Source organism: Apus apus, chromosome W (genome assembly GCF_020740795.1).
Source record: "Apus apus isolate bApuApu2 chromosome W, bApuApu2.pri.cur, whole genome shotgun sequence".
NCBI lineage: Eukaryota > Metazoa > Chordata > Aves > Apodiformes > Apodidae > Apus > Apus apus.
In genome coordinates this window covers 2404197-2418108 of record NC_067311.1, presented here as the reverse complement: position 1 = coordinate 2418108, position 13912 = coordinate 2404197, and the positions used below count along the sequence as shown (strand labels likewise).

Here is a 13912-nt window from a genome sequence, read left to right as displayed (position 1 = left end):
TCTATCACTACACTGACTCATGGATGGCAGCAAATGCCTTGTGGGGTTGGCTAAAGCAGTGGCAGCAGAACAACTGGCAGTGGAAAGGTAAACCTATTTGGGTTGCTGAGCTGTGGAAAGACTTTGCAGCTCACATAGAGAAACTGGTTGTAAAGGCGTGTCATGTAGATGCACACGTGCCTCTGAGTCGAGCCACTGAGGAACATCGACACAACCAACGAGCAGATGAGGCTGCTCAAGTGTTCCAAATAGACTGGGAACATAAGGGTGAGCTCTTTCTGGCTCGGTGGGCCCATGAAACTTCAGGTCATCAGGGCAGAGATGCAACATACAGATGGGCTTGTGACCGAGGGGTGGACTTAACCATGGACACTATTGCGCAGGTTATCCACGACTGTGAAACATGCACTGCAATTAAGCAGGCGAAACGGTTGAAACCTTTGTGGTATGAGGGGAGGTGGTCAAAATACAGGTATGGGGCGGCTTGGCAAATTGACTATATATTACACTGCCTCAGACCTGCCAGGGTAAGCGCTATGTGCTTACAGAATCACCATCATCATCATTAAGGTTGGAAAAGACCTTTAAGATGATCAAGTCCAACCATCAGCCCTACAACCGCTAACCACTATGCCATCTCCCAGAACACCACATCTACCCATCTTTGGAACACCTCCAAGGACAGTGCCTGTACCACCTCCCTGGGAAGCCTCTTCCAATGTCTCACCACTCTTTCTGTGAATAAATTTTTCCTAATAGCCAATCTGAACCTCCCCTGGTTTAACTTTACCCCATTTCCTCTTGTCTTATCGCTAGTCACGAGAGAAGAGGCCAACACCCACCTCACTACAAACTCCTTTCAGGTAGTTGTAGAGAGCAATGAGGTCTCCCCTCAGCCTCCTCTTCTCCAGGCTGAACAGCCCCAGCTCCCTCAGCCTTTCCCCGTAAGTCCTGTTCTCCAGACCAATAATCATCTTAGTTGCCCTTCTCTGCACCCTCTCTAGCACCTTGATGTCCTTCCTATACTGCGATGCCCAGAACTGCACACAGTACTCGAGGTGAGGCCTCACCAAGGCCAAGTAGAAGGGCAGGATCACCTCCCTGGTCCTCCTGGTCACACTATTCCTGATGCAGGCCAGGAAGGTGTTGGCCTTCTTGGCCACCTGGGCACACTGCTGGCTCACGTTCAGCTGGCTGTCAGTCAACACCCCCAGGTCCCTCTCTGCTGGGCAGCTCTCTAGCCACTCCTTCCCAAGCCTGTAGCGCTGCTAGGTGTTGTTGTGGCCAAAGTGCAGGACCTTATTTGGCCTTATTGAAACTCATGCTATTTGCCTTGGCCCATCGGTCAAACCTGTCTAGATCCCTCTGCAGAGCCTCCCTACCCTCAAGCAGATCAACATTTCCACCCAGCTTAGTGTCATCTGCAAACTCACTGAGGCTGCACTTTATCCCTTCATCCAAATAATCAATAAAGATGTTAAACAAGAGCAGCCCCAGCACTGAGCTCTGGGGAACACCACTTGTGACTGGCCACCAGCTGGATTTAACTCCACTGAACACAACTCTTTGGGCCCGGCTGTCCAATCAGTTTTTTATCCAGCGAAGTGTGTGCACCATTTCCCACAACATCCAAGCCACGAGCAGCCAGCTTCTCTAGGAGAATGCTGTGGGAAACCTTGTCAAAGGCCTTGCTAAAGTCAAGGTAGACAACATCCACAGCACTTCCCTCATCCAATAAGCGTGTCACCCTGTCATAGGAGATCAGGTTAGTCAAACAGGACCTGCCCTTCATGAACCCATGCTGACTGGACCTGATCACCTGGTTGTTCTGCATGCACCACATAACAGTACTCAGTACTTTATCAGCTTCCCTGGGACTGAAGTCAGACTAACAGACCTGTAATTTCCCAGATCATCCTTCCATCCCTTCTTGTATATGGGGGTAACATTGGCTGATTTCCAATCTGCTGGTACCTATCCAGTCAGCCAGGACTGCTGGTAAATGATAGAAAGTGGCTCGGTAAGCACCCCCGTTAGCTCTTTCAGCACTCTTGGGTGGATCCCATCCGGCCCCAGAGATTTGTGTCCATCTACATGGTGCAGCAGGTCACTATCTCCTCCTGGATTGTGGGGGGATTGCTCCTGGTCCCTGTTGCCTAGCTTAGGGAGTTAGATTCCCTCAACATAACTGATCCTGTTACTAAACACTGAGGCAAAAAAGTAATTTAGCGCCTGTCACCATTTGACTCAATTTGACAAAAATGCTCTCGATCCCCTCCCACCCAGGAGGGAGAGAGAGAAAAAGAGAGAGACTTGGCTGGATTGAAAACTAAACTACACTGCTTTAATTAAACACTAATGATAAAAGAAAATATGTAAAATTATATACAAATGTGTTCAGGTATGTGCAAAACCCCTATTGCCTCCCCCCATGCTCAGCAACTCCCACAGCACTCTCCTTAGCTGCGAACAGTCCTGAAAAGTCCCGGAGCTGCCGGAGAGAGTGCAGAGTTATGAGGGTCAGGAGAGCTCAAGCCTAGGGATCGATGGTGATGGATGACTTGCCTGTCTTTCCTGAAGAGCTGGTAGCCATCAACAGTGGCACTTGAGTTGTATGAGGTATCCCACCATGTTTCAGCAATAGCCACTATGTAATAGTTTTCCTGCTGCATCATGGCTTCCAGCTCCCCTTGTTTGTTGCCTATGCTGTGTGCGTTGGTATATATGCACTTCAGATAGGTTAATGATCTTGACACCTTATTGTGGGCACAGGCCCTGCCTGACCCTTCTACAGGCTCAATTTTATCCCCTTCCCCCTTCAAATCAGGTTTAAAGCGCTGTCAATGAGTCTCGCTAACTCCTGCCCCAGGACCCTTTTCCCCCTCTGGGACAGCTGCATTCCATTTGTTGTCAGCAGGCCTGGTGTCTTGTATAGTAACCCATGATCAAAGAATCCAAAGCCCTGCTGAAGACACCAGTCCCAGAGTCATGAGTTAACCTGTTGGCCCTTCCTGTTAGTTCCCTCATCTACCACTGCCATTAGAGGAATGGAGGAGAACACAACTTGCGCTCCCGATCCCTTCACCAGTTACCCCAGAGCCCTGAAATCTCTCTTGATGGCTTTTGACGTTCTCGTCGCCACTTCATTGCTACCCACTTGAAAGACCAAAAGTGGGTAGCAGTCTGAAGGCCTGATGAGAGTGGGAAGCTTACTTCCAACATCCTTTACCCGGGCCCCAGGGAGGCAGCAGACTTCCCTATGAAGCGGGTCCCATCTGCATACTGGGCCCGCTGCACCCCTCAGGAAGGAGTCACCCACAATGACCCGTCTATTTTTCTTTTTGGCCTGAGTCATGATGGTTGGTCTAGGGCGAGCTGGCCTTGGTGGCACTTCTGGCCTATGCGAGGTGTCCTCAGGCTATCAGGTGTTTCCTTCTGCAAGGCCCCATACCTGTTCTGTAAGGGTACTGAAGGTACTGAAGTTCTTAAGGAGACTCACCTGCCCTGATGGTTGGAAACATATCCTGTGTCTCATGCCACAGTCTGGATCACCATCCTGGGCCTTGAGAAGCAAATCTTGTGGAGACATGGTACTCCAGAAAGAATTGAGTCAGACAATGGGACTCATTTCAAAAACAGTCTTGTGACTGATTGGGCCAAAGAACATGGTGTCCAATGGATACACCATATTCTGTACCATGCACAAGGCTCAGGGAAAATTGAGAGGTACAGTGGTCTGTAAAATGCTACCCTGAAGGCAATGGTTGGTAGAACTTTCAAAAAACTGGGGAAAAATTTGGCAAAGGCCACCTGGTTAGTTAATACCAGGGGATCCATCAATTGGGCTGGTCCTACTGAGTCAGACCTTTTACATACTGCAGATGGGGATAAAGTCCCTGTGGTATGTGAAAGAAACCTTTTGGGTAAAAGTGTTTGGGTTTTTCCTGCTTCAGGCAAAGGTAAACCTGTCCGGGGTGTTGCTTTTGCTCAGGGACCTGGACATACTTGGAGTGTAATGATGGAGGATGGTGAAGTACAATGAGTACCTCAAGGTCATCTGACTCTGGGGGAGAATCCTTCATTTGACAGCTGGTAAAATACAGAGCTTATATGTAATATATATGGTGTGGAAGAAGGGGTGGAATGTCCTGGTTTAAGCCAGGATGAAGCCAATTTTCCTTGTACTGATTTTTTTTTTCCTTCTGTAAGCTTTCTTTTAACTAGCAGCAAGTTTTACAGCCAGTGGACTGGAACGTTTATGTTATTGCCGGGACTGCAAGGTCACCAGAAGAGTCGTATATACAGCCCCCCGTAGGGAGGAGTGGACTAGATGGACAGTAACATTGACCAAAGTATTCCATTCCACATATATACATATATCTACATAAGCTCTGTGTCAGGTCAGAGATCACAGAAGACAACTTCCTTCCTGCTTCTTCATCCCTTCTCTTCCGTCCATGGCCGGCATCCAAGGAGGACTCTGTCTATCCATCACCATTGATCCCTAGGCTCAAGCTCTCCTGACCCTCATAACTCTGCCCTCAGCCCCTGTCTGCTCTGCCGCTCCCTCCAGCAGTGGTCCAGGACATTTCAGAACTGCTCACAGCTAAGGAGAGTGCTGTGGGAGTTGCTGGGGGTGGGGGGAGGCAATAGGGGTTTGCACATTCCTGCACATACTTGTATATAATTGTACATATTTTCTTTTGTCATTAGTGTTTAATTAAAGCTGTCTAGTTTAGTTTTCAATCTAGAAAGTCTCTCTCTCCTTATTCTCTCTCCTTTCCCTACCCGAGTGGGAGGGGATCGAGAGTATTATTGTCGCTGGTTTAATTGCAGATCCTGAGTCAAACCGTGACAGCCAGTCACTGCCAGTTCCAGCCAGCTCTGAAACTGATGTAAACAACGCATTGCATATCAAAACTTCAGCCAAAGAAATACATGGCATCTCTGCTCAAGCATATTTAAGAGATGAGCAGTAGCTTCTGGAGGAAGAAAAATGGGTGGGACACATGGAAAAAGACATTGCTAGGGATACGGCTGGCCCATGCCACTTGCAAAGACAGCCCTGTGCAAAGGAGGAGGGCTTTGAGATCGGCTGATGGAGGGATATGCTGAGCAGTGGCCTGATCCTGCAAATGAAATAACCCCATGGAGGGCCTGGGAAGGGAGCAATCAGTTGCAGTTGCTTGGTCTGCTGGAGTGTATTTACAGGTGAGAAGGGAGAGACCCTGAAAAGGTAGTCATCACTGACACCATGGCCCAAAAGCTCTGATGGCTAGACAGTTACTAAGACCCCTCTTGTATCACCTGGCAACCTGGTGGGATGCCTTGTTAATCAATGAGTGACCTATATGTACCATACTGGAGAGAGCATGCCAGAAGAACAGTGCAAGATTAGCAGCATGGCCAAGAATAATGCTGAGGGTCTGGTGGTATGGTTAACCTCAAGAAAAACATCAGGAAAGAATGGGAATTCTACATACCCCCCTCCTACATGCTGGGACTTACGGATGTTGTCAAAAGAAAAGGAAGAGGATATGAAAGAGCAGGATGGAAGGCCTTTAGAGAACTGCAAGAACAGGGGAGAGGTGAGAGTTCAGTTAAACCATTGCCTTCTCCTACCCCTATTACTGTATTACAAACTGTTTTGACAACTGATTTGAATTTATTACATTTGGGGAGGAAGGGAGGGACTGGCCTGGAGGGGATGGGGATAATTTAATTTATTGGACTGTCTATGTAGGGTGGCCAAGCACCTGTCCCGAATAGGGTGAGATAGCAGACAAGATGGAGCTTCCTGATACAGCACCCCTTTGCCTCAACAATATGGTGCCCTAGTGGATACTGGCACTGAGTGCACCTTATTGCCCTTATCGTGTAGTGGTGATGAAGTGTAGTCATTCATGGAACAACTGGAGCAGGGACATGCCTAGCTCTAGCGGAAGGGTGCCTCAGTTTGAATAGACAGGACTGGTACCCCCTACCTGCTGCCACTGACCCTACTGCCCCTGCCATCCTCAGGACTGACTTTCTTAACCACTGCAGATGGACAGACAGATGGGACAGGAAAGCTTTGTGGTTTTGGAAAAGGAAGAAGCGTGGTTTGCACAGAAGGGAACCAACTACAGCACTCTCTACTGACCCCAATGTTGTTGCATGTACTCAGATAGACCCAGTTGTCATTCCCTTGGCAACCCAAGTACTTTGCTGAAAGCAACAGTAATTTGCTGTGTGTAGTGTATGTAGAGTTTATAATACATGTATATTAACACTATGATGATGTTGAAAGTAGAGTTTATAACTGATGCATGTTCAAACAGCTCTTAAATGTGATTCACAGAGGTAAAGGGTGGAACATATTTGGCATAAAGTAAATGGGTTTGGTACCAGGGGGCTGCAGGGGTGACCTGTGCAGGAAGAGGCCATGTACTGCAATGTGCCAGTCATAGTTGGTTCCAGCCAGCTCTGAAAATTATGTAAACAATACACTACATGCCAAAACTTAGCACATCTGGTGCCTCTGCTCAAACATAATTAAGAAAAAGTGGCAGCTGCTTGTGGGAGGAGAAATGGAAGGAGACAATGTAGGTACCAGCTGGAGATGCAATCTTGAAAGGAATCAATCCCACCCCAATAAATCACACCCCAAAGGGGCTGTGTCCTGTGGTTAAGCCATGCCGAAGCAGGCACACTCCCAAAGGGCCTGCAACCCATGGAGGAACCCATGCTAGAGAGGAAAGGAAAATGAGTATGAAGCAAGGAGTGGTGAAAGAAAATGAGTAAGCAGCAAGGAGCAACAGAAAGAAACCATTATGCAGATGACCCCAACCTCCCTCCAGCAAATACAAGGGAAGTTAAGACAAGGAAGCAGGGAGGCATTTGACTGAAATTGAACCTGGGTGTCCTGGTTTGTGCCAGGATGAACCCACTTTTCCTTTTACTGATTTTTTTTTTTTGCTTCAGTAAACTTTCTTTTAACTAGCAGTGAGTGTTCCAGCTAGAACTGATAATGCTGGAATGTTTTTGTTACTGCTGGGACTCCAAGGTCACATCTTTGCTCTGCCAGCTCAAATGCTACTGGGAGATCTATTACACCCCCCCCCGTAGGAGGCTGAATTAGACAGACGGCAAAATTGGCCAGAGATATGCCATTCCATATATCTACGTAAGCTCAGAGGAAGGTCAGAGATCACAGAAGACAGCTTCCTTCCTGCTTCTTCTTCCCTTCTCTTCCATCCATGGCCGGCGTCCAGGGAGGACTCCGTCCATCCATCACCGTTGACCCCTAGGCTGTGCATCCTTTGACCCTCATAACTCTACGCTTTCTCCGGCAGCAGTCCGGGACTTTTCGGGACTATTTGCATCTAAGGAGCATGCCGTGGGGGTTACTGGGGGTGGGGGGAGACAACAGGGGTTTGCACATTCCTGAACACATTTGTATATAATTTTACATATTTTCTTTTATCATCAGTGTTTAATTAAAGCTGCCTAGTTTCGTTTTCAATCCAGAAAAGTCTCTCGCTCATTCTCTTGCTCCTTCCCTACCTGGGTGGGAGGAGGAGGGGATCAAGAGCATTATTGTCGATCCTGAGTCAAACCGTGACACTAGGGAAGGGTGGGAAATAAAAGGTGTTTCCCTGTTTATTTAGTTCTGGGCGATTTTTACCCTCAATACCTGAATCAGGAATTGAGTTTGTATCAGATGGCTTCATCTGAGCACAATGAAAGTTAATTCCAGGACAAAGGTTTTCGATTTTAGAAGAGCAAACTTCAGCTCGCTCCAGGCTCAGTTGGAAGGGATCCTGTGGGAAGCTTCCATGGAGGGTAAAGGAGCTAGTGAGTGCTGGGAGTTTTTCAAGAACACTTTCCTAGATATGCAAAACCAGTTAATCCCCTCTAAAGGCAAGGGAAGCAGGTGGAGCAAGAGACTCCCTTGGCTTAACTGTGAGCTTCTGGGTCTGCTCAGATCCAAAAGGGAAATGTACCAGAGGTGGAAAAGTGGAACATCACCGGTTGAAAATTACAAGGGCATTGCCAGGGTATGCAGAGATGCAGTTAGGAAAGCAAAAGCTCAGCTTGAGCTGACATTGGCCAAAGATGTCAAAAACTTCAAAAAGGGTTCTTCAGATACATTAACCACAAGCAGAAACAGAGGAATAATATTGGCCCACTATTAAACAGGAGAGGGGAACTAGTCACCAACAATGCTGAAAAGGCAGAGGTCCTCAACACTTTCACCTCTGTCTTTACCAGTGCTGTTGGGTCGCAAGCTATAGAAACAAAAATCCAGGCTGATGCAGACACCAACCCACCATCAACGAAGGAAGAGTTGGTGTGTCAACTATTACAGGAGCTTGACCTGTACAAATCAATGGGTCCGGATGCCATCCACCCTAGGGTGTTGAGAGAGCTGGCTGATGTCATTGCAAAGCCACTCTCCATAATCTTTGAGAAGTCGTGGAGATTGGGAGACATCCCTGAAGACTGGAGGAAGGCTAATGCCACCCCCATCTATAAGAAGGGTTCAAAGGAGGACCCAGGTAATTACAGACCCATTAGCCTCCCTTCAATCCCTGGGAAAATCATGGAGCAAATCCTCCTGGGGACTGTCACAAGTCAAATGAAGCACGTGATTGGGAAAAGTCATGCTTGACAAACCTGATTGCCTTCTACAACAAAGTAACCTGCTCGGTTGATGCAGGGCAAGTGGTGGACTTTTCCAAGGCTTTTGATACGGTCCCCTGCAGCCTCCTTCTGGAGAAACTGACTTGTTATGGCCTTGACAAGTGGTCTGTGTGGTGGGTGGGGAACTGGCTGACAGACCATACCCAGAGGGTGATAGTAAATAGTTCCTCCTCAGACTGGTAACTGGTCACAAGTGGGGTCCCCCAGGGATCAATTTTGGGCCCAATGCTGTTTAATATAAGTGACCTGGATGTTGGGATTAAGAGCACCCTGATGAAGTTTGCTGATAACACCAAGATAAGTGGAGAGGTTGACACTCCAGAAGGGAGAGCCACCCTCCAGGATGACCTAGACAGGCTGGAGGAGTGGGCTAGCAGGAACCTTATGAAGTTCAACGGGGAGAAGTGTAAGGTCTTGTATCTGGGAACACATAACCCAGAAGTGCAGTTCAGACTGGGATCCACCTGGCTGGAGAGCAGCCCTGTGGAAAGGGACCTGGGGGTCTTGGTGGATAACAGGCTCAACATGAGTGAACAGTGTGCTGCAGCAGCAAAGAAAGCCAACAGGGTGCTGGGTTGCAGCAACAAGGGCATCACCAGCAGAGATAAAGAAGTCATCATCTCACTCTACTCAGCACTGTCAGACCACACCTGGAGTACTGTGTTCACTTTTGGTCCCCACTCTACACAGAGGATGCAGACAGGCTGGAGAGGGTCCAGAGAAGGGCCACAAGGATGCTCAGAGGACTGAAGGACCTGCCATATGAGGAGAAGCTGAGAAAACTGGGTTTGTTCAGCCTTGAGAAAAGAAGGCTTAGGGGAGACCTCATTACCATGTTCCAGTACTTAAAGGGTGGCTACCAAGAAGATGGAGACTCCCTATTTACAAGGAGTCACATGGAAAAGACAAGGGGTAATGGGCACAAGTTGCTCCTGTGGAGATTCTGATTGGACACAAGAGGTAAATTTTTCATCATGAGGACAGTCGAACGTTGGAATAGTCTCCCAAGGGAAGTGGTGGATTCCCCCACTTTGGACAGTTTTATGTCTCAGCTTGACAGGGTGCTGAGCCACCTCATATCAACTAGAGTATCACCTAGAAAGGTTGGACCAGATGATCTTTGAGGTCCCTTCCAACCTGGCATTCTATGATTCTATGATTCTAAATTAAATTAAATTAAATTCCCCAAGTTGAGATTGTTTTGCTCGTGACAGTGGGCTGATGACAAATTCCAATATTACTATAGCATTACTACACAAGTCCTTTCTGACACATCCAACAGATCCAGGATAAGCATGCACTTATGCATGCCTGTTTACATCTCCACCCCTGATGTACCAGACTCAGTAATGATTTAAGAAAAAAGAAAGTTTAATCACTTCTCCGACTCACATCTTTGCACTTCTCCAGTGGTTTCATTTTATATTTTAGACCACACAGGACAAAGAAAGTACACGTGTATGAGCCCAAAACAAATCCAGCTCTCTTAAAAGTGATTCTGTAAACTGATAGTCAGAAGCCCTTCCCCCAGAACCCAGAGAGCTGAAACCAGGCACGAACCCTGCAGGTATAGGCACTGGCAATGAAGAATGCTTCAGCAGTCGAAGCCACGTGTGCTCCTGATGTGAGTTATTAATTGCAATAAGCAGAGTTTTGGGGAAAAAAATCACATTTGGTGAAAAATCACATAAAAGATAATGAAAGGGACATGCAGAATATAAATAGGGCCCAGATAACAGTGAAACAGCAAGAATTAGACAAAATCAGATTCCAATTAGAGAAAAACATGCCCCAAGTAGTCAACAGCCTGGCCTTGAGACAGGCCTGCAGCACACCTGCAAGAGAGATGAAAGGGATGGAAAGGAGTACTCCCCGACAACTTATCTTGGTTACAGCCTTGAGCACTGGAGGGGAAAACACTGAGCAATTGAAATCACCATATTAGCATATTAATGAGCCGTTAGCATACTAAAATATCCACCCACAGGCTAGAGGGACCCCTACTAACAGAAAGCCCCTTACTCTCTGAGCATGCATAGTGAAATTTTTGAGCATTGCCACTTTAAATGGAAGCGAGGAATTAGTTGACCAATCGTGTGTGAATGACAGAATAATGTTAAAGTTCTTTCTCGCGGTTTGGGGTATAAAAGTAGCACTTGTGTTTCGGGAAACTGAGCTTGCTTTATGGAATACCACCCTGCTCCCTTTTCTGCGCAGAACCGGATATTAAAGCAAATATCCCGACTCTGTGTGTGTGGACCGGCTTCTTGCACATCGAGTGACGGACCCCGCTTTCGGGACAAAACTTCCACCTAAGTTTCGGTCGAGCAACGGAAAACCCACGCCAGTGGCACGTGCGGCCGAAGATCCCCCTCCCCCGCCGGAGGAAGGAAGGAGCACACAGTCTCGTACAAACTCAGCAGAACAAGAAAACGGCATGACAAGCGGTACGAGGAGAGATGTACCTGCATTTCCGACAGGTGCTGGATAGATGTGAGAGTCAATGCCCGTTCCTCATCCTCCTCAACCGAACCAAAACTCTGAAAGGAGGAAGACCACAACGCCATCCTCGCCACAAACTACACAATACTGACTGAGCCTCCTCGACCCTGAACCGGATATTCCTGTTGCTTGAGGTCGTTACAAGCTTCCCCGGAAATGACACTACACACTACCTCCAACGGCAGACGTAAGGCTTATTTCCCCTCCCTCCCCTTGCAAATTACTCCGCCACTGGTCCAGATCACGTGGATAGAGCCAGCCCTGCCGAGCTAGGGGAGTCTCAACGCAGTGTGACATGGGAAGTTGGGGTGTGTGTGGTCTGTTTATCATTAAGTCTGTTTTGTTGGTTCCGTGACTCTGAAAAGTTTTTAGGGAAATAGCGTTGCTGAAGGCCAGGCTGTTGACTACTTGGGGCATGTTTTTCTCTAATTGGAATCTGATTTTGTCTAATTCTTGCTGTTTCACTGTTATCTGGGCCCTATTTATATTCTGCATGTCCCTTTCATTATCTTTTATGTGATTTTTCACCAAATGTGATTTTTTTCCCCAAAACTCTGCTTATTGCAATTAATAACTCACATCAGGAGCACACGTGGCTTCGACTGCTGAAGCATTCTTCATTGCCAGTGCCTATACCTGCAGGGTTCGTGCCTGGTTTCAGCTCTCTGGGTTCTGGGGGAAGGGCTTCTGACTATCAGTTTACAGAATCACTTTTAAGAGAGCTGGATTTGTTTTGGGCTCATACACGTGTACTTTCTTTGTCCTGTGTGGTCTAAAATATAAAATGAAACCACTGGAGAAGTGCAAAGATGTGAGTCGGAGAAGTGATTAAACTTTCTTTTTTCTTAAATCATTACTGAGTCTGGTACATCAGGGGTGGAGATGTAAACAGGCATGCATAAGTGCATGCTTATCCTGGATCTGTTGGATGTGTCAGAAAGGACTTGTGTAGTAATGCTATAGTAATATTGGAATTTGTCATCAGCCCACTGTCACGAGCAAAACAATCTCAACTTGGGGAATTTAATTTAATTTAATTTAGAATCATAGAATCATAGAATGCCAGGTTGGAAGGGACCTCAAAGATCATCTGGTCCAACCTTTCTAGGTGATACTCTAGTTGATATGAGGTGGCTCAGCACCCTGTCAAGCTGAGACATAAAACTGTCCAAAGTGGGGGAATCCACCACTTCCCTTGGGAGACTATTCCAACGTTCGACTGTCCTCATGATGAAAAATTTACCTCTTGTGTCCAATCAGAATCTCCACAGGAGCAACTTGTGCCCATTACCCCTTGTCTTTTCCATGTGACTCCTTGTAAATAGGGAGTCTCCATCTTCTTGGTAGCCACCCTTTAAGTACTGGAACATGGTAATGAGGTCTCCCCTAAGCCTTCTTTTCTCAAGGCTGAACAAACCCAGTTTTCTCAGCTTCTCCTCATATGGCAGGTCCTTCAGTCCTCTGAGCATCCTTGTGGCCCTTCTCTGGACCCTCTCCAGCCTGTCTGCATCCTCTGTGTAGAGTGGGGACCAAAAGTGAACACAGTACTCCAGGTGTGGTCTGACAGTGCTGAGTAGAGTGAGATGATGACTTCTTTATCTCTGCTGGTGATGCCCTTGTTGCTGCAACCCAGCACCCTGTTGGCTTTCTTTGCTGCTGCAGCACACTGTTCACTCATGTTGAGCCTGTTATCCACCAAGACCCCCAGGTCCCTTTCCACAGGGCTGCTCTCCAGCCAGGTGGATCCCAGTCTGAACTGCACTTCTGGGTTATGTGTTCCCAGATACAAGACCTTACACTTCTCCCCGTTGAACTTCATAAGGTTCCTGCTAGCCCACTCCTCCAGCCTGTCTAGGTCATCCTGGAGGGTGGCTCTCCCTTCTGGAGTGTCAACCTCTCCACTTATCTTGGTGTTATCAGCAAACTTCATCAGGGTGCTCTTAATCCCAACATCCAGGTCACTTATATTAAACAGCATTGGGCCCAAAATTGATCCCTGGGGGACCCCACTTGTGACCAGTTACCAGTCTGAGGAGGAACTATTTACTATCACCCTCTGGGTATGGTCTGTCAGCCAGTTCCCCACCCACCACACAGACCACTTGTCAAGGCCATAACAAGTCAGTTTCTCCAGAAGGAGGCTGCAGGGGACCGTATCAAAAGCCTTGGAAAAGTCCACCACTTGCCCTGCATCAACCGAGCAGGTTACTTTGTTGTAGAAGGCAATCAGGTTTGTCAAGCATGACTTTTCCCAATCACGTGCTTCATTTGACTTGTGACAGTCCCCCAGGAGGATTTGCTCCATGATTTTCCCAGGGATTGAAGGGAGGCTAATGGGTCTGTAATTACCTGGGTCCTCCTTTGAACCCTTCTTATAGATGGGGGTGGCATTAGCCTTCCTCCAGTCTTCAGGGATGTCTCCCAATCTCCACGACTTCTCAAAGATTATGGAGAGTGGCTTTGCAATGACATCAGCCAGCTCTCTCAACACCCTAGGGTGGATGGCATCCGGACCCATTGATTTGTACAGGTCAAGCTCCTGTAATAGTTGACACACCAACTCTTCCTTCGTTGATGGTGGGTTGGTGTCTGCATCAGCCTGGATTTTTGTTTCTATAGCTTGCGACCCAACAGCACTGGTAAAGACAGAGGTGAAAGTGTTGAGGACCTCTGCCTTTTCAGCATTGTTGGTGACTAGTTCCCCTCTCCTGTTTAATAGTGGGCC

The 13912-nt window shown here is 47.5% G+C and overlaps 1 protein-coding gene across 1 annotated transcript in view; it reads right to left on the bottom strand.

The window, feature by feature from the left end:
* Window positions 1-11322, bottom strand: part of LOC127395194 (hsp90 co-chaperone Cdc37-like 1) — a 38304-nt gene extending 26982 nt beyond the window's left edge. The window contains exon 1 of the mRNA XM_051641766.1: window positions 11151-11322. Within this exon, the coding sequence (XP_051497726.1) occupies window positions 11151-11252 (102 nt within the window). The 5' untranslated portion in view covers window positions 11253-11322. The remainder of the gene's footprint in view (window positions 1-11150) is intronic.
* Between the last annotated feature and the right edge of the window lie 2590 nt (window positions 11323-13912).